The following is a 22156-nucleotide window of genomic DNA, read 5'->3' as shown; positions in this document are numbered from 1 at the left end:
ATCACCATGTCGATCACGATCACCTGCCTCTACCGCTAAGGACAGAGGCAGACTGCAGGAGATCATTCGGTTAGCCAAGAAAATCATTGTCTGCAACCTACCGTCTCTCCGGGACCTGTACAATGCCAGGGCCAAGAAGCGAGCAGGAAAGATCACCTCCGACCCTTCCCATCCTGGTCACCATCTTTTTCCAAAGCATTCCACTTGGCAAAATGTTCTGGTCTATCAGGACTAGAACCTCACGAGTCACGCTACCTAAACAGTTACTATCCCATGGCTGTGAGGCTCACAAACAAGCCCCCTGGTCCCCACTACTCTGAGACTTCCAATCTCTCCCCCTCCACTCTGTCACTCACACACACACACACACATGCAGGTACTGGCTTTTGAACGGACCGCTCTCAGTATCTGCGCCCCGACCGCTTCCAAAACAACAACAATCAGCTGTTCTAGGACCCCAGCATACAGCTGTCCCAGGACCTCCCGCCTTGGTGCCTGTCAAACGGATACAAATTTTCCTGTATTTTTGGACTATTGGCTTGCACATTTTTTCTACACCGAAACTCTCTGTGCCTTTTTGGCTCACAATCCTTTCCATTTTCTGGCACACCGTGCCCCGAACAACCTGCTTTGCCAGCGGGCACTCAGCATGCCATAATTTCCAATGGTGGCGATACACTGGACTTCGGTTTACCAAACAAAGACGTTTCATCCTTCTGGATTACAAACTCTTTGGGACTTCCTAATCGGTGTGTAATGAATTCTATTCATCTGTATTCTTACATATTATTGCAGCAGTTCTATGACTCTTCCCCATTAACTCATTGGCTGCCAGCCATTTCTGGAAAACGGACGCTCCCAGTGCCAGCCCTTTCAGAGCGTTTTCAGTGATTTCTCAAGACCCACAGAATATTGTGTGATATTACTATGTAAACACCGAACACGCCCAAAAATTATGAGACTCTCTTGTATCATCAGAAAAAAAGTTTATTTGTATCATTTTCCGTTCTTTAGTTATCCGCAGTATTAGATAGGTTGGTTTCACCAGAAACAGATGTTTCAAACTAGAACTGGAGATAATTAGCCTTTTGTGAAATGAAGCATTTCAAGCACATCACTGACTCTGAAGCTAATATTTTCTGATGTAGTGACACCTCAATATCTGAACAGTAATTTCCTTCAATAAAACAGCAAAAACAAAGGAATTTTGATGGCAAAATAATATTTTTTAGCTGCAACCAGCAGCGCTGGCCCCTGCGTGCGCAGACCCTACACCTTCTTGCTGGTCTTGATTTACTGCTGGTGGGCATCAGGTATTCCAGCTTGTGTTTGCCAATCTGTCCATCGAGCCTGCTGTCTGGGTCGGTGTTGTATGGTGCCCTGCGTGCCCCACCCCCCTCAACTGCAAACTCCTCCTCCGTGGGAGTGTCTCTGGTGGCTCTCTGCTGCACATTTGCTCTGAACTTTCTGCTGCACGTGTCAAAGTGCGCTGCACCCAGCGTCTATTTTCAGAGCGCTCCGCCGTTTTTGTGCGCCGGCTCCCAGCGCTCCCAGCTGAGAATAATTTAACTTTTCAGAAAGACGCTGGTGTCGGGTGCTCCTTTTCTGGCAACTAATCATATGGAGAAACTATCGCAACAGAGACAGAAAGGCTCAATTGTGGGAGCAGATTGGCTGCTGTTCACAGCTAACGTTACAGCATGCATCGGTTTCCGTTTCCCCACGGCTTCTTCTACTCTTTTTTCTCATCTTTCTCTAATCCGGAGAGCACTATCGCCACCTAATGGGTCCGTAAAATATACTTCAAAATCCCCCATATTTTTACAGGAGATGCATCAGGCTTTGATCCACGTCCCACCGTCAAAAAACGCAATTGACGTCTTTAGACGTCAATGGCAGCCTACGTTACTATTGGAATTGACCTCTTTAGACGTCAATGGCAGCCAATGACTTAATACTGACTCATTGGCTTAATACTTAATTTTCAGACATGTTTTAATCATTCTCATGTTGTTTATCTCCAGCAATATTCACCCTAACCCACTGCCTGCTATCCGCAGTCCTACTGCCTCTAATCCAGGGGTTCCAAACCTTTTTTGGCTCGAGACCCTATTTTGACACAGCAAACATCTAGTGGTGGCCCATGACATTCAAATTCTGGTACACCATCGATAATGTCATCAGTGACATCATCAGTGATGTAAACATCTAGTTTGAAGTCTTCTTTAATACAGCATGATGTTCATTTTGTAAATTATGGTCCCATTTATACTCAATAGACAATAAACCAGACTATGCTTTCTGGTGTGATGGGCAGGTTGCTTGGCGACAGTCAAAATGCCAAACTACGTCCATATTTTCATACAGTATGTTTCTAACCCCCATGCAGACAACATCCCCGGGCAGTCTGGCTCGGGCTCTGAAGGGGAGCTGAAGAAGCCGGCTCCGCTCATCCCACCCCGGCCCAGCCCGGACCTCATCCTGGAGCGCTGTACCGACAACACCCGCAAGAATGTCAGTATCCGCAAGACCAGCACCGAGTCCACAACCAGCACCGAGTCCACCGGCTAACTCAAGACCAGCACCGAGTCCCCTGACTGCAAGACCAGCACCAAGTCCACCTGCTAACTCAAAACCAGCACCGACTCCGCAACCAGCACCCAATCCACCAGCTAACTCAAGACCAGCACTGACTCCACGACAAGCACCAAGTCCACCAGCAAACTCAAGACCAGCACTGACTCCACGACAAGCACCAAGTCCACAAGCAAACTCAAGACCAGCACCGAGTCCAATGACCACAAGACCAGCACCGAATCCACCTGCTAAGTCAAGATCAGCACCAAGTCCATGACCACCAGCACAGACTCCACCCGCTAACTCAAGACCAGCACCGAGTCCACCCACTAACTCAAGACCAGCACCGAATCCATGACCAGCACCGTGTCCACCCGCTAACACAAGACCAGGACCGAGTCCACCGGCCGCAAGACCAGCACCAAGTCCACCAGCTAACTCAGGGCTTCCAAACCTTTTTACCACGTGTGCAGCAGCGCATGGTCAAGAGAAGGCTTTTTGGATTCAGTCAGGAACGGATATCAGTGATGATGTCATCAGTGAGGATGTCACTGATGATTGATGATGTCATGCGAAATATCTTGGTGGTTTCATCCTCGTTGTCAGGTATTTTGACTATTGACTGTAAGAGGGCCAAGTCTTCATTAACACATTCACTGCCAGCCATTTTTTTTTACTGTAGGTAGCTTCTGCCAGAGGGTTTTTTTGAGGATTCTGGCTCATCTTTCAAGACCCGAGGATTCTTTTCTGCTAAGATTTTGTGAACACAAAATATCTCAAAAGAACTAATAGAATGTGTGCTTTCTCTGTCTAAAAGACTTAGTTTGTAGAGTTAGTAGTTATGTAGGCATTAGCACTTGAATACAGCATGGTTTCAGCGTCTGAAAATTTAAGCTGAGATAAATAGCTTTTTGTGAAATTCGATAGAACAGTCACTTTAACCATTCATTTTTGGCATCAGTAAGACGTCAGACATCTAAACAATAGTTTTGAACAGTAATTTCCTCCATAACAGCAGGAAACCCCCCTCTACTTCAAACTCCTCCCTCCGTGTGTGTTCTTCTTGGCTGCAGCGGGCGTGTCACAAGCTCGTTTCTGCTGCTGCTGCTGCTGCTGCTCCTGTCTGCTGGCGGCCGCTGGGCGAGGATGGGCTCGCTCGTTTCTTTTGCGATTCTGGTCTTATTTATTGTGTTGCACCCATAATCTATTATGCAAATTTGCAATCCCCCACCGCCAGCAATCAGCGCGAAAGCGAAAGCGTTTTCGCCAATCCATTTTACAGTATGAGAATGGTTTCATTGCGCGTTCCCCTGCAGTTTTGGCTCGGCTTTTTCTAGTCTGGAGAGCACTGTCGCCACTTAGTGGGTCGGTGGAATGGGTTGTACACGTTCGGTGGCTTCAATATTTATATAAGAGATGTAAAAGGGTTAGATCAACGTCCCACCGTCAATTTTTTTTTTGACGTATCAACACGTCATTGGCAGTCAACCGTTGGATTTTTTTTGACGTATCAACACGTCATTGGCAGTGAACGTGTTAAGAAGGTCCTCATGTTTTTCTCTGAAATGCATTCTGTTTAGAAGTTCTGTGTATGTTCTGTCGTTACAGTGTTACACAGCTAAACATCTGCCAGAGATTGAAGATATTGAAAACATCTTTAAACCTGCCAAACTTGGGCTGTTGAAAGATCTAGTTTCCTCGAATGGGCTTGAGTTGCATGAGGTCGCCTGGTTGCTACATGACGCATGTGGTCCTGGGCCGAATTTGCCCTTGTTTGGCTTGTAACCCCACTTTGATATCACAAAAGGGACACCAAATTTTGGTACAGCATCAATGATGTCACATGTATGCTGACTTTTTTCTCAGAATTCTAACTTTAATATGAGAATTCTAACTTTAATATGAGAATTCTGACTTTAATCTCAGGTTTCTGACATTAAACTCAGAATTCTGACCTTTTTTCTCAGAATTCTAACATTAAAATCAGAATGCTGACCCCCCCTCAGAATTATTATTTTTAAACAAGGTTTATTTTCTGTTTTTAAAGTAAATAAGACAAAAACATATTGTGTAGTCTGATCCTGGCATAAGTCACTATCACAGACTGAGTTAACACAATGGTGATTGATCTTATGGCCCATTGAGGGAACCCTTTGCATTTTCATTTCATTTCATTTCATTTCATTTATTTAATGTTCAGTATTGCAGCATTTATGAACTGGGTGCTCATCGCCATAGCTGTCGCCAAAGAGGACGGAACTGAAATCTTTGAGATTAGAACTTTAAAGACGCTGGCAAGCAAAATGCACCAAAACCTTCCAACTATGTAATTTAGGGTCTTATGTGCCTAATTGTAATTTGTAAGCATCAAAAAGTTGTAGACATTAGTTTAAACCCAAATCCTAAATATTGCCATTTCCCTGTTTTTACTGTGTGCTGGGTTTGGAGTGGGTGGTACTTAGGGCTCACTATGTTAAAATTTTATCACGTGTTAAAAATGTATCAATCATAGAGAAGTTTAAAAAAAATGCCGCTTCCCTCCCCAGCCTGAGACAATACTCGCACATGCGCGGTGTCATTCGACATTTGCCAGTCCCGGGACCGTGACTTGCTATTGTGTTCCAGGAAACCCCCGGCATTCCAGTGTGACGAAGCCGTTGCCGAGTGCTCACATTCAGACTGCGGGTTGAGTAGCGTGTCGTAAATCATATCGTCAAATAACCATGTTGACCAATCATAGTACCAAACAGTCTTTTAGTGTTTTAGAATGATCAGTTCCTATATTTTGCAAGCTGTTGGCTACACAGGCAGCTATGTAAAAGACAGACAGACACAGCTACATCATGCTTATTTCATTATCCATCAGCCCAGAAGTTGCAAGTCCCTGCATGGTTTGTCTGCTCAGCTCTACTTCCCTGCCTACAGATGTGCCTATTCTTCACACTCACAGCATGCAAAGCTACGTTTCCATTTCAGAGCTTTGCCATTTTGGTCGCAGTGTTAGAGTTCTCTTATGCATGAAATGGATGTTTATTTTGAGGGAAAAAGTTTAAAATAGAAATGTTTGTGTATGTGAAAGCTTGTGAAGCTTTCTTTCTTTTTTCTTTTTTTAAAGCATTTGTTTATTGAGATTTTGCATATAAATCATGGATACAATAGTACACAATATCAGCAATATATACAATACAAAACATTTCCCACCCTCCCCGAACATCTCACCCGTCAAAAAAAACAAAAACAAAAGAAAAACAGTTCCCTTTTAAGCAAAGTGTTTGACCAGTATAGTAGTACAGCTTGGGGATTGACATACAAATGTAGAGCATAGTATAAGAATAATAATTGAAAATTGAAATACAAATGTACTGTGGTATCACACACCTATAGGATAAGCAATGAGGGTTAATGAATCCAGAATGTGTTGCAAATCTTCGCTTTCAAGAAGATGTAGAAAGAAGACCCAAATTTTGTCAAATTTATCAAGCTTACGTTTGAGACTGTTAGTTTTTCCCAGCGCAAGACAGGATGATAGTTCTTTAAGCCAGTGACTGATGTGAGGACATGATACATTCTTCCAGTACATAGCTATGAGACGTTTTGTGTGTATTAAGCAAAGATCACCCATTCTGATTTCATGCTCCCTCAAAGATAGATTTACAGGGTATAGGCCAAAGATGCAGAGTTTTGGGCTAAGAGGAATGGGTTTAGAGCAGGGGTGGGCAATTTTTTCCCCCAGAGGGCCACACTGACTTACATCAAGTAAGCGAAGGGCCACACATTGGACATCATGCCTGCCAACACTCCTGATTTTCACGGGAGTCTCCCTATTTTTTAATCCTCTCTCCCTCTGTGATTGATCATTTCTCCTGTTAATCCCCTGATATAATATAATATATACTGTGATACAAATCCAATGGCTGTAGCAGATGAGATTTATGAACATAATTCTGCCTTTGGTAACCCTTTATTTTACAGGTACCCTAGTTACATATGAACTATTTGTAATTACACATGAACACCAAATGTAATTACACAGTAATTACCAATAGTTATAAATGATGTTCATATGTAGTTACATTGTAACAGACCTGTAAAATGGAGTGAGTCTGTTCAACTGTAGTTCATATGTAGTTACATTGTAACGGACCTGTAAAATGGAGTGAGTCTGTTCAACTGTAGTTCATATGTAGTTACATTGTAACGGACCTGTAAAATGGAGTGAGTCTGTTCAACTGTAGTTCATATGTAGTTACATGGTAACAGACCTGTAAAGTGGAGTGAGTCTATTCAACTGTAGTTCATATGTAGTTACATTGTAACGGACCTGTAAAGTGGAGTGAGTCTATTCAACTGTAGTTCATATGTAGTTACATGGTACCGGACCTGTAAAGTGGAGTGAGTCTATTCAACTGTAGTTCATATGTAGTTACATGGCACCAGACCTGTAAAGAAGCTCTGGCCTGGGACAGAGATTGCTAAAAGCCAGTGGTGGATTCAAACCACTGAACTTCAGATTGCAAAGCAGGTGGCTTTAACCACTCAGCCACGAGGGCTTTCCAACTTTCTGAGTGGAGTTTGGGAGGATAACTGTATGTCAGTCAGATGTAGTCACTTTGTTATTATAAGCATAGACTTGGGGGAAAATGTTGATACTTTGTTAGTTGTAGCTTGAAAGACAGGCAATATTGATTAATGTGAATGCATTTCTGCAGTGTGACTGTGCCAGTCACACTGCATGAGCTGTAAATGGCTCATGGGACTATTTACACCACAATTCAGAAAATTATTAGAATGTATTTTTTTTATTTAAAATCTTTAAATATAACTAAATGTTTCTAGAGCACAGTGCATACAATTTATTTAGCAAATAGGGGGGAGTTCCCCCCTTATGCGGATTAGGGGATTTATAGACTTGGGGGGGTGGGGGTGGGGTGGGGGGTGGTATAGACTTTGGGGAGAGATGATCCGGGGGTCTGGTGACCAAAGGGGTCTTTGAGGGGCTTCGACTGGGTCCCCAACAAATTGAGAAATTGGGAAATTGATGGGGAAATGACTCATTTACAATAAGCTAACAATTAGAATGTAGAAGAATGGCCATTTTGATTATAGTTTCACTGTTACCTCTATACCTACAATACTTGTATTAGAATTTTTGTATGGGAATTCTGGACAAAGTCATACCTAGAACTAAATAATGTATCAATATTTTCCCCCAAGTCTCTGTGTATAATAACAAAGCTATGAAGTGACAGCAACTACATCTGACTGACATACAGTTATCCTCTTAAACTCCACCATGAAATTTGGAAAGCCGTCGTGGCTGAGTGGTTAAAGCTGCCTGCTTTGCAATCAGAAGTTCAGTGGTTCGAATCCACCACTGGGTTTTAGCAATCTCTGTCCCAGCCGGGAGATTCTTTAGAGGTCTGGTACCATGTAACTACATATGACCTACAGTTGAAAAGACTCACTCCACTTTACAGGTCCGGTACCATGTAACTACATATGAACTACAGTTGAACAGACTCACTCCACTTTACAGGTCCGGTACCATGTAACTACATATGAACTACAGTTGAACAGTCTCACTCCACTTTACAGGTCCGGTACCATGTAACTACATATGAACTACAGTTGAACGGTCTCACTCCACTTTACAGGTCTGTTACAATGTAACTACATATGAACTACAGTTGAACAGACTCACTCCATTTTACAGGTCTGTAACTTACAATGTAACTACATATGAACTACAGTTGAACAGACTCACTCCATTTTACAGGTCTGTTACAATGTAACTACATATGAACGTAATTTAGAACTATTGGTAATTACTGTGTAATTACATTTGGTGTTCATGTGTAATTACAAATAGTTCATATGTAACTAGGGTACCTGTAAAATGCCTTTTATTTAGTTATTGGGGGTTGTTGTTTTTTCTTTTGAGGATGTTGAGGTTGAGGTTGCCCATGTGTGGTTTAGAGGTTATTCTGGAAATTAAACTAATAACTTCTTTTGAAAATGTCTGCATCTTTTCACATTCCCAAATACAATGGAAAAGGGTTCCTTTATGAGTTTTTTCTTATTTATTTGTTGATTAAAGACTATTTATAAAAACAAAAATGTTTAGCTTGATTTTCTGCAGTCTTCAAGATTGCGTATATGATTTTCATTGAAAAAAGTAGTTACAAAATTCTCTAATACATTATGAAACACTTTGCAACCTTTTTTACTTGACCAGAGGCCTATACCACGAAGCAAGATTAGTGGCTTAGCGAGGTAACTTCAGGTTTAACCCTAGGTTTGCCGTATACCACAACGCTAGTTAACTTCTTACCAAGATAGATCACCATAGCAACTTATGCTCTATGGCTAACCTGCTCTGTAGCAGGTTAAGTTCAGAGGATAAGATCAAAACCCATGAAAGACCCACCTTCTTACCAATCAGCTCTCTGGAAACAGCGAGTCACCATTCATATAGACAGTTTTAACTTGACAACAATAACAAGCATCACAACCCACCTGGATATCCGGTTTACTTCCTGTATACATAGCTGAGCATAGGCTGATATTCGGCTCATATTAAATGTTAACGTTAGGCCGTGTCTCCGACAGTCACAGACACGTTAACAAGTTAGCCTATTTTGGTCTGTATGTATTTTAGTAGTTAGTAGTAGTTGTTGTTGATGATAGTTGCCATAACAACCACCGCTGTCGGAAAGACGAGCACACGCTGGGTAGTAGGAAGCGTTGTTGTCCGTTCTGGAGCTAGCCTGAGAGGCTAATAAAAGCTACATGTTACAGAGTAAGCTGACTGTCTGTACGTTATTGCACGCATAGGCATATCTTTACATAGAAAAAAATAGAAATAGAAGTAGGCTATGTCAGTGTTTCCCCCTGAATAGCTGAGAAAGTGGACACTGTCAATAGTTAGCACTGTGAAGCTCATACAATTCAGGTTGCGCTAATGCAACATTTAAGGATGCCAACCGCCATAAAACACAGAAGAAGAAGCTGAGAAAAAGGAAATGCCGTGGGGTTGCAGCTGGTGCAAACCATCTATAGGATCCCCATATGAAAAATAGATTGCATTCAAATGAAAAACAACAACATATGGCTCCTGTTGAATTAATCGAGGACTGAAGCCACTTGTTGCAGCCTACATAATTAAATTAAGCCCTACTTACCACTTTGGAATATGTTTTTATATTTATTCATTTTTGTGCTCTCAAGTAGCCTAGATACGTTTGACCCCGTCGATCGATTGCAGCTGAACAGTGAGTGGAGAAATATCACTAAACCGGCGTAAAAAGGTTACATAAACATCTCCAAAGCGCACGGTGCCGTGTGCGCAACGGTGCTGAGGCTGATGTTGGGTTGGACATGCATGTACATGCCAGAATAGCCTACATAAGCAATTTAATATGGGATCGCCTGCACACAGATTATTCATATCTAAGCTACTCCTGCATTTTGCAGCTGCAACTGTGTTGCTTTTGGCCCATATGATGTGATTGAACTTCATATTATTTCCAGCATAGTCCTTGTATGAAATATGGAGATATGCGACTCTGCTGCTCTTATGTGACCACAAAATAGGCAATTTTTTATCAATTAAATCTATGCCCGCACGTACCATGTCGATTCAGTTCAGCAGCATTTTTAAATTTTACTATCATTATTCGTTTATTGATAGCCTATTATAGGAATTATTCCATCAGTGCGACCAACACATCATGAGATCATTATTAGTCATTGAGCCTAAATAGTCTAAATACGCCTACGGATTTTGGAAATTTAGACTGAGATAGATTACACTTTACTTCCACTCGCAAAAAAGACATGCAGTTTTATTGAGTTTATTGAGAGGGTGAATTGAGCTGCTGTAGGATAGTACGTGGAGGCAGAAACCGCTCTTCAAAGAAATTACTGATGTGAATAAAAGCGGTAACTTTAGACAGTCATTCGGGAACAGACTAATAATATCCAACGCGGATTTTGATTCTGACATACAGTAAAGCTTCACTTATTTGCGCTTTGAATGAATGAATGAGGAAATAGGCGTGTCTGGCGCTGTAAAAGCTGGAGCATAACCTCGCGTCACCAGACTCTTCTCGGCGAGAAAGAGCCTGTCCTCCGTTTACAAGGGTTTTTGTCACTCGGCCTGTTTCCGGCCTAGAGCCCACCCTAGACAGGAAACAAGTAGCGGAACAATAAGAAAATAAAACGGCAAACAACAAAACAAAAAAGATGGACGTACCGAACAAAGTTTTTGAAGACGCTCTTGTAGAAACATTGCAGATTTACAATATCACATAGCCTATTTTAAGCCAATACAGAAGCTTTGCATGAGACAATCGAGGAAAGAGACGTTCTCGAGTGTCTACTGGCTTTGGGAAAAGCTTAGTATTCCAAACCTGGCCGACGGTGTGCCAACTGCTTGGGAATAACTTTTCACATGGCAAGTACTCCATTGTCTTTGGCTCTCCAGAAACCTTCCTCGGCAGTGACTACTGGAGAAATGTGCTAACCTACGCTACTATACAACTTGTGTTGTTGTTATTTCTATCAGGCTCTAGCTAACGTAACCTCGCCGCGTCAAGCTAACGGCAACAAATACGTTTTTTGGCGCACTTGTTTCCGGTATTGTTTCCTGTTTCCTTGGTTTGGCCAAAAGCGGTGTAAAGCGTGCCCAGACTAACTGGAGCAGTCCATATTGCATTGTGATTGGCTAGTTGTTAAAAACCACGCCTCTTTTGTGTGCACGAGCTCTCAGATGGATTAGAAAACCTTGGATCAATTTACCGAGTTGTGGTACAAGTTCGCTAGGTTGCAATGATCTGGTTAAGCCAAACCAGATCAAGGGACAGATCCTGGATCCTGGATCCTACATTCGTGGTATGGGCCTCAGTTGGGTGAGTGAGTGAGTTAGATAGATAGATAGATAGATAGATAGATAGATAGATAGATAGATAGATAGATAGATAGATAGATAGATAGATAGATAGAAACAAACCAAAGTTTCATCAATCAGACAGTAGATGGCGCACACAGACTAACCTCCAGACGAACAGTCCCTGTTTCATTTTAAGATGATGAATTTTGCTTCTTCTCACGAGGATTTTCACCGGCAGGGCGTAGGGCATAGGAGGATCACGGTGTCACCCCCCACGGTGCGGAGGGTGCGGCAGCACCCCCTGGTGGCAAGAGATGGAACACCAACACAATGCATTAAAAAACAGTTTGTGCTTCTCAGCTCTAATCTTATTTCATACGATCTCTCTTCTACAAATTCCTCGTATGTAACTTGCATACTGTGGCAATAAAAGTGATTCTGATTCTGTAGTTAAATTTACAGACTGCATTTATATAGCGCTTTTATCCAAAGTGCTTTACAATGTGCCTACATTCACCCATTCACACACCGAAGGCAGCCAGCTGCCACGCAGGGTGCTGGCGCAGCCATCGGGAGCAATTTGGGGTTCAGTGTCTTGCCCAAGGACACTTCGACATGCGGACTGGAGGAGCCGGGGATCGAACCACCGACCTTCTGATTAGTGGACGACCCGCTCTACCTCTTGAGCCACAGCCACCCCATTCATATGTAGTTCATATGTAGTTACATGGTACCGGACCTGTAAAGTGGAGTGAGTCTATCCAACTAGTTCATATGTAGGGCCATCATCCCCGTCCCGAAAAACAAGTCTCCCAATAGGCTAAGCCCTCGTTCACACAGGACGCTGAACGTAAGCAGAACTGAAGCTTGAAGCAGGCACAAGCTGAACGTACGCCTTACCGTTCACGCAAGACGCCTTCTCTTTTCCTCTCAGCGCCTACTCTCGTGCCCTGAACCTGCCCACAACTCCCAATGTCTTCATGCCTCACGCCTTCAGCGTCAAGCTTGGAAATTCGGCGTCAGTCCTGAGTGATCGCTTCAGCGTGGCGTGAGCGTGGCTTCGGCACGGCGTCAGCGTGCATGAGCGCGGGTGGTGTGAATGGCTCCACCTGTTAACAAGGACGCCGAAATGAAACTTGTGGGTACATCATCATCATCATCACTTTATTTGTCCGACACAAGGTCTAATAAAAAACACACAATACATATAAAACAGGTAAACGACACAATAAGAGCAACTCAACAATTCTACAATAAGGCACTGTACCAGTGTTTCCAGATGGAAGACATGTATCTCGTGTCACTGAGATTGGGTTGAGAGAGTAACATAATGAGCATATTCTGAGACATATTCAGACGACAGATAAACTTATACATCAGGTTTCTCAACAGGGCATGAAAGGTGCTAACTCCTGCTCCACAAAACATTTCACTGGCGCTGCTACACCTTGGCTTCCTAAGAAGGATCCTCAGGCAGTCATTATAAGCAACCTGGAGCTTTTGAATGGTAGCCTGCTTAAACTTGACCCACAGGGGGGCAGTATACAGAGGAGTACAGTAGGCTCTAAACAGGTTTACCTTTACATCATCTGAGCAAAAATAAAACTTCTTCCTCAGCATGTTAGCTTGAGCATACAGTACACACCTCTGTCTGTACATGTCATCATCATCACTCATTTGATCAGTTATAATATGACCCAAATATTTAGTTCTACAGCAAACTGCCAGCACCTGCCCAGACATATAAAAATAAGGAAAAGAGAGATCCTTATCACCTCTTGTTCTGCAGATCATAGTGACACTCTTTTTAGCATTATATTTCACATCAAAACGACCTCCATAATCAGAACAGATATGCGTAGGTACAGCTTCGGTTGAGCGTTGCTTCGGCGTCCTGTGTGAACGGGGGCTAAAAGACTACAGACCAATAGCACTAACACCTATTGCATGAAAATGTTTTGAAAAACTTGTTTCAAAGCACATCAAGTCCTGCCTCCCACCAATGTTGGATCAACACCAATTTGCATACGGGCCAAACAGATCTACAGACGGCGCTATCGCCACACTGCTACTCACTGTACTGACCCACCTGGAGGAAGCAAACACCTATGTCAGGATACTCTTCATAGCTCTGCCTTTGACACCATATAATCCCCCAGACAGTGATATCCAAGCTACTCGACATCGGTCTACACAATAATATCTGCACGTGGATACTGGACTTTCTGTCGGACCGGCGCCAAACAGTGCGGCTCGGCACACACACATCATCCACTCTCTCCATCAGCACCGCAGGGGCACGTTCTCAGCCCTCTGCTCTACACACTGTGTACACTCATGACTGCCAGGCTTCCCACAACTCCACCACCCTGATTACATTTGCGGATGGCACAGCCATCATAGGCCTAATAAAGAACAATGATGAGACTGCATACAGGCAGGAAGTCCAACGCGTCAGTGAATGGTCTGCTTCAAATAACCTGGACCTCAACTCAAAAAAGACAAAGGAAATCATCATGGACTTTAGGAGAAATAAAAGTCAACCTGCAGCACCACTACTAATCAACAAAGAGCCTGTGGAGAGAGTACCATCCTTCAAATGCCTCGGTATCAACATCTCTGAGGACGCAGCCTGGACACAACACACAGCAGCAATAACAAAGAAAACACAGAAGAGACTGTACTTCCTCCGCACACTGAAAAAAGCAAACGTAAGAAAGGAGTTGCTGGTGTCCTACAGATGTGCAGTGCAGAGTGTGCTGACCTACGCCATCACTGCATGGTACGGTAGTTGCACAGCTCAGGACAAAAAACTCTTCACAACATCATCACTACAGCAGCAAAGATCATCAGAACACAACTCCCCACCCTTGAGGACATTTACAACACCCGTTGCCTGAACAGAACCAAGAGCATCCTAAAAGACATCACCCACCCTGGTTATCACCTGTTCACTCCCCTACCCTCTGGGAGGCGGTACAGGACAATAAACATTTGCACATCCAGACTCCAGAACTCCTTCTACCCAAGGGCTGTCAAACTTCTTAATAAGTCACTTAATAGTCTCAAATGATTAATATCTATTGACTGACTGACCGACCCAGTCGGATGCACTGACTGCACTTTCAGTATTACTACTGTTACTATTATTGTTATAATCGTTATTATTATTGTGCCTACTGTAGGGTCTGGTGAGTTGATTGTACTGTATGGTTGCACGACGGGGAGTTTGCAATTTCGTTGTATGATTTATACAATGACAATAAACTAGGCTACTAGCCTACTACTACTACTAAATTATTTATTTTGTATAAGCAACTGATTACTTATACTCAGTGTTGGGGGTAACTCATTACAAAAGTAACATATTACATGTAATATATTACTTTTAGCAGTAACTCAGTAATATAACTTATTACTTATAGGATTTCAGTAATATTATACCAGTTACTTTGTCAAGTAACTCAAGTTACAAATTGAGTTACATTTTATTAAATCAAAGCACAAATTAAAAAAAGATACAATCATTTCCTAATCAAACTGTGTGTAGATGACAATAAGAAAGGAAAATAATAACATTTAGAATTTTGGACTGTTTACACTGATTTCAAGGCGGTTTAAATTATTTTTCGGGATGTTCCGGGGTGGCAATGTCATTCTGCTGCTGCTGTTGTTTTGCTGGACAGCGACTCACCCTGCCGTCTGCGTCTGTTACAGCTCCGCGACTACGATGGCCTGCTCTTCACATCGGCCGAAGCGCCTCCGCAGGGCCCCCATCACCACATTCAAGTCCTTTGTATCAGCTATTGCCGACACGCACGTTATAGCCTCGCCCTCGAGGGACATCACGAGATGGCTGGCTCTCTCCCCTCTCGTCCAGCCATTCCAGTCTGCAGCCTCCTCAAACTGCTTGCAGTACGCTTCCCACTCGCCTTTACCGTTGTATTTCGGGACGGCCACGTCCTTCCTGGTTCTGCGGGCGCCGTCCCCCGCTGTCGCGGGCCGTGCTTCAGCCTCGTCACTCCCCGCCTGTCTGCCAGCGGGGTCCGGCTCGGCTTCCGCTGCTCCGCACACGGGTCCCTGTCTGTTAGAGGGGTCCGGTTCGGCATCGTTCTCCTCCTGGCCGAGGCTCTCCCTCATCTGTCTGTATTCCTCCCTCATCCGTCTGTATACCCCCTTTACGCCCTCCACTGTATTCCTCATCTCCGCGCACACCGAGGCTTCAGCCTCCTCCATCTCCCTTTTCATCTTCGGCGCGGCTCCGTTCCGCACTTTATTCGCTCGTGCTCAAAGCTGTCGGTTCCAACTTTCTCCGTCGTTCCTCCTTACTCTCTCTCCTCTCAGCCAAATCAGAGGCATTACCGCTTCACTTCTGCACCAATGTAGCGAATCGTGTATTCGCCAAGGAACCGGAGACTTGAGTTGGTACAGGGCTTTTATTCACAGTTAGTTATCCTAGCTTTCCACGGTAGCCTTGCTGCTAGCTCTCCACACAACCACACCAGCTCCCCGCCTAACTTGTCTGACTTCCGCCACCGGCCGCTGGTCACATACACCCCCTTCCCCCTAGGAACAACCCACACATCTCAGTTCCTAGCTGAACACGGAAACACCACATTACCTGTAATTACCTGGATCGCTACAATAGTCACGTTATAAACTAACCAATGCTGGGGGTCCGTATGGAAAGTGGAAATCGAAATGGCGTTTTACTGCCATGTAAAGTAACGACAAGTAACAGTTAGCCGCTAACATATTAGCCACATTACCCATCAGCGGAGCGTCATTTGACGTCAGCACACTCTTCCAAACAGGTCGCGTGCCTCATTCCAGTCGATTCCAGTGGGCATTCCCATGCTTTCACATGGACCCATGTTGGGTGTGGATGCTACTGACAGTCTTGTGTCTAAATGATGTGTGTACAGTCCAGTGTGTGACCATCTTACATGGAGCATTTTGTCTTTCTCCAAAATTAAGAGCACTGTTACTGAAAATTGCACACCATTGTACTGTAAGATGATGATTTTATGTTGGACTGCTGCTAAACTCAGTTGACATTGCACAAGGTTTTTGGTATTCCTCCTGAAAGTGACTTGAATTTAATTTATTCTACTATTTTATTTTGAATTGCACTATATTCATTTTATTTGAGGACAAGCTCTTGCTTTAATTTTATTTGATAGATTTTATGTTGGACTGTTAAAGAGAATGAGATGGTTAAATAATATAGACATCAGCAGGTGGTGGTGGAGGTGAGTCAGAAAATATTAGTGTTTTACCTATATGGCTACATCTGGGCAAGAGCAGTGCCACTCACTCAGCAAATTGATGGTTAAGACTGAAAAACAGTCTAATCTTAATGTGATGGTCCTCTAATCTGGTTTCAAGGGGCCAAAAAAAATTTGCGCGGCGCCCAAATGACTCAATACACCTTGGCAGAGTTCTGCACTTTACTGAGCACACCGGCCCTATTCCAGGTTTCGACCTGGCCTTGTTATTGTAACCCACACGTGCTGGAGCCTCTCTACAAACCCTGGGACTCTGCGTTGTGTTTGATGGTGTGTGTGATCATGGGGTGTTGTGCGGAGAGAAGGAGCACGGGACACAGGCGTTCTGGATTGTGGTTGAGACCAACGTAGCGGTTTAATGGCTCTCTGCTGCTGCTTCACCACCTTACAAGGAGGACATGTAAACTCTTTAGAAAACATGTTGCAGTACCAACAATAGTGCAAAATGTATAACACTTGAATATAACAATTACTGCACATTTCAATTAAATAAGGCACTCTCTCTTAACATGTTTCAGTGTAGAAATAAATTAAATGACAAAACCAGGCAGCAGCCTTAACTACGGTAAATAAAAACGTCCTCTTTACACTGCACTGACTGGGGGAGCTAGTGCACAGCAAGCTACTCAATATCGCGGCCAGTATTTACACAATAAACACAAGTGTCTGCCGAAATCCGCCCGCCAAAATGTAAACAAACATCTCAACTCACACACAAGTAACACAAATTAAATGGATGGGTGGTTTTAGTGAGGATATTTTAAGATAACTCAGGACGACATAATCACTGCTTACCTTACAAGGAGGACATGTAAACTCTGAAAAAGACGTCACTTCCGCACAGAATGAACTTCAAAACTATGATGTCCCGTGAAGGACAAAAAGCGCTACTTGCGGAATTCTCCATGAAATACCAACGTAACGACGACACCTGGTGTCTAATTCAGGCTACTGCCTTACATCTACCCCTCCTTTACTTGATGGCGTCTCAGACATCAGACCAAACAAAATTAAAAAACAATACCACCCACCAAACAGAAACATTAGAAAACAGTTACACTAAGTGTGATGAATGAATGTGCTGTGTGTTGCATAGAATTGTGTGTATGTTTGTTAGCTTTATGGTGTTATGTATGCTGTTCGTCTTGCTTTGGCCCTCTGCCACAACTTCCACCCTCTCTCTATCCTCCGCTGGTCCTCTTCCGATTCCACCACTTGCGACTGGTAGGACAGTCTCTTTGGGGGACGTCGATTTCTCGGTGGGTTCCTCTTCGGATCACTGGGACCATGAGTTGAGTTTGCACCACTGACAGCAGGTACATTTTCTTCCTCTCCATTCATTTCTCCTGCCTCCTCTTCCTCCATTCTTTGGTGTTCATCCTGTCCGTTTGTTGTCCCAGGCAGAGCCCTCTCCACAATTTTCTCTCTCTCCACACTCTCCTCTCCATCCTCCCTCTCCCAGTCCTCGGCTGTAGCTGACTCCACTTCCTCCTCTTCAATTTCCTCTGTATCATCATCCTCCTCTGCTGTATCGGACTCCACCTCCTCTCTTCTCGCTTCACCGGCCTGCTCCACTGGGAAAAACATACACTGTGTAAGGAGGTTGCGGTGGACCACTCTCTCAGTTCCACCATCCTCTGATCGCACCACATACACAGGTATGCTGGGTTGCTTCTTCACCACTATGTATGGGCGTGACTGCCATTTGTCACCCAGTTTCTTCCGCCCCTCCACATGACACACCTTGACCAGGACCCTGTCTCCCGGGCTAAAGACTTGACTCTTTGCTTTTTGGTCATAGTATTTTTTCTGTTTCCCCTTTGCATGCCGAGAGGTCTGATTAGCCTGGGCGTAGGCCTGTGACAGACAGTCATGCAGAGTCTGCACATACTCACTATATCCACATGGCTCATTGGTGGTAGGGAGCGCAAAGATCAGATCGACTGGGAGTCTGGGATGTCTACCAAACATCAGGTAGTATGGTGTATATCCAGTCGAATCGTGTCGTGTGCAGTTGTAAGCATGTGTCATCGCATCCACATGTTCATGCCAGCGGCACTTTAAGTGAGGCTCTAATGTTCCAAGCATGTTCATGAGGGTCCGGTTGAATCTTTCGGTGGTCCCGTTACCCTGCGGGTGGTAAGGGGTTGTGTGGGTCTTAGTGATGCCAGTACATTTACACAGTTCCTTCACAATAGCACTTTCGAAATTGCGCCCTTGGTCTGTATGCAATTTTGCAGGGAAGCCAAACCGGCAGAAGAAGTTTTTCCACAGTACCTTAGCCACTGTGCAGGCCTTTTGGTCTTTAGTGGGGTAGGCTTGGGCGTAGCGGGAAAAGTGGTCCGTTACAATGAGCACATTTTCTATGCCACCCTTTGACTTCTCCAGAGTCAAAAAGTCCACACACACGAGCTCCATGGGGGCACTGCTGTGGATACTGACCAGGGGAGCCCTGAGGCCTGCGGTTGGGGTCTTTCTGAGGCAGCACCTCTCGCACTGCTCGCACCAAGCCTTGATTCCCTGGAACATTCCTGGCCAGTAAAATCTCTCCCTTATCATATGCAAAGTCCTCTCAAATCCTAAGTGCCCTGAGTCGTCATGAAGAGCAGTCTTGACTGATGTGTGCAGCCTCTCTGGCAATACCAGCTGCTCCACTACTCCCCTTTGGCTGTCTTGGATGCGGCGGTACAAGATACCATCCCTTATCAGTAACCTCCTCCACTCCTTTAGGAGAAGACACACTTGCCCACCACCGTTGACCCTCTGGCTGCGGCTTGGTTTTTGGTTCAGGCTTTTAAAGTGCAAGACAGTGCCAATCACCGGGTCCTCCTTCTGCCCCGCACGGATTTCCTGTTTTGTCATCGCAGGCAGCGACTCCGTTCCAACATCCCTGTAGGGCTCACTACACCCGAGCGATCGAGGCTCTTGAGTGGAGGGTTCCTCTGAGGCAGTGGTGTTCTCGCCTGGGGAGCTTTGTCGTTCTTGGGGGGGTCTTTCCTCTCCGCTAGCCCTCGCCAACTGAGGGCAGGTTTGCAGGACCTGGGTGACCTCTTGGTTGGACATACGGGAAAGGGCATCAGCGTTTGCATTACTCCGCCCCCTTCGATACTGTATGTCGAAATCAAATGCAGACAGCCGAGACACCCACCGCTGGCCTGTAGCATCCAGCTTAGCTGAGGACATCACATACTTCAGGGGGTTGTTGTCTGTCAGTACCGAGAATCTACGCCCATAGAGATGGTCATAGAATTTGTGGGTCACCGCCCATTTCATGGCGAGGAATTCGAGTTTGTGTGCCGGGTACCTGGTCTCAGCTGGAGTCAAGCCTCGGCTGGCATAGGCTATGACTCTCTCGATTCCCTCCTTGTCAGGGTTGACGGAAGCCATGTGGATCTATTCGCGGATAGTTGAGGGCCAAGGCAAACTTGATAAGTCTTGAGAAGTAGGGGGGTTGTGGAACTTGATAGCTGAGTCTGCACGGTTCAGAGTTGGGAACGGTTGCAGAGATTGAAGTGATCTTAGTTTAGTTTATGAATCACTAGAGAGAGCCTGCCGGAACGGGCCTTTATAGATCCGAACATGACATCACCTGTGCTATGACATCACTACCGTTTGTGACATCATCAGAGACATGACATCACCTGTGCTATGACATCACTACCATTTGTGACATCATCAGAGATCGATGACATCATAGTAGGAATGATGACATTATCTAACAGTACCCCCCCTCTACGGGCGCCACCCGGCGCCCGATCAGCCGCAAGGAAATCCCGAATGAGCGCAGCGTCAAGGATGAACCGGCGGGGAACCCAACTGCGTTCCTCGGGGCCGCACCCCTCCCAATCCACCAGGTATTCAAACCCACGACCCCTGCGTCGCCTGTCCAGCAGCCGCCGGACCGTGTAGGCAGGGTGGTCGTCGATTAACCGAGGCGGCGGGGGGGCCGCCGCAGGAGGGCACAAGGGACTAGAGTGCACCGGCTTGACCTGGGATACGTGGAAGGTATGGTTGATGCGACGGAGAGAAGCAGGTAGAACCAAGCGGACAGCCGCAGGGTTCACAACCCGCTCAATAACAAAAGGCCCGATAAAACGGGGCGCAAGCTTCCTTGACTCAACCTTCAAGGGAACATTCCGAGACGAGAGCCACACTCTCTGACCCGGCGCATAGGCTGGGGCCGGTGTGCGGCGGCGGTTAGCCTGGACTTGCGTCTTGGCAGAGGAACGTAATAGCGATGCGCGAGCCCTCTTCCACGTGCGACGCAACGGCGCAAATGTGTCTGCATGGAAGGCACCGCAACCTCCTCCTCCTTGGAGGGGAACAAGGGCGGCTGAAAACCGAAGCAGCACTCAAAGGGAGACATGCCGGAAGAGGCGTTGGGGTGCGTGTTGTGGGCGTACTCAACCCACGGCAACTGGGCACTCCAGTGGGAGGGGTCAGCAGCTGTGGTGCAACGCAGCATGGTCTCCAACTCCTGGTTGACCCTCTCGGCTTGGCCATTAGTCTGCGGGTGATAACCCGACGAGAGGCTGACAGTCGTGCCAAGAGCCAAACAGAAGGCCTTCCAAACCTGAGAAATGAACTGGGGCCCCCGATCGGACACAATGTCAGACGGAATGCCATGTGCCCGGTACACGTGTAAAACCAAGAGGTCCGCCGTCTCCTTGGAGGACGGGAGCTTAGGAAGTGGGATAAAATGATTCCCAATGCTGTTAGGATGATGTCATCATTCCTACTTTGATGTCGTCATTCCTACTATGATGTCATCGATCACTGATGATGTCATGATTCATAAGTGTCTTTCGTGCCTTTCGCTGGTGATGTCATAACACAGGTGATGTCATATTCGGATCTATAAGGGCCTGTTCCTGCAGGTCCCCTCTAGTGATTCATAAGCTAAACTTATATCACGTCAATCTCTGCAACCGTTCCCAACCTCGAACAAGTGCAGACCTAGCTATCAAGTCCCACAGCATTCCTACTCATCGAGACTTCAGTTACCGAGAGTGTCTTGGCCATCAACCACCCGCGAATAGATCCACATGTCTAACACCTTAAGCAAGGTTAAGACCAATCCTGACAGTATGAATCACTCAGAAATGGATTTAGCGGGCAAATTTCTCCCCCCGATCAAGGAGGAGGACCATGAGGCGCCAGTTTCCCTGTCGGCCGCCTCAGCTGACCCACCAGGCGAGTCAACGAAGGGTCTTGTCGCCGAGGAGACCGTACAAGCGGTGCTGGCCCTGATGTCACGCCTGCTTGACACCCAGAAAGATCAGGCTTCTGAGGTCGCCCTCCTGGCGAACCGGCTAGATATGTATGAGTTTCAGAGCATGAATCACTCTGAAATGGATTTAGCGGGTACCCCAATCAAGGAGGAAGCCCCCGAGAGGCCAGT

At 45.3% G+C, this 22156-nt stretch overlaps 1 protein-coding gene across 1 annotated transcript in view; it reads left to right on the top strand.

Moving 5' to 3' along the window:
• The window catches only part of ncf1 (neutrophil cytosolic factor 1), a gene marked incomplete at its 5' end in the record, with an annotated part of 32145 nt that extends 29570 nt beyond the window's left edge, over positions 1-2575 (top strand). The window contains one exon of the mRNA XM_083635693.1: positions 2390-2575. Coding sequence (XP_083491819.1) covers positions 2390-2571 — 182 coding nt within the window. The 3' untranslated portion in view covers positions 2572-2575. The remainder of the gene's footprint in view (positions 1-2389) is intronic.
• Positions 2576-22156: the final 19581 nt, after the last annotated feature.

The sequence above is a fragment of the Poromitra crassiceps genome (genome assembly GCF_964638095.1).
Source record: "Poromitra crassiceps genome assembly, chromosome: 1".
NCBI lineage: Eukaryota > Metazoa > Chordata > Actinopteri > Beryciformes > Melamphaidae > Poromitra > Poromitra crassiceps.
The sequence above is the reverse complement of the archived record's forward strand: the minus strand, read 5'-3'. Positions and strand labels throughout refer to the sequence as shown.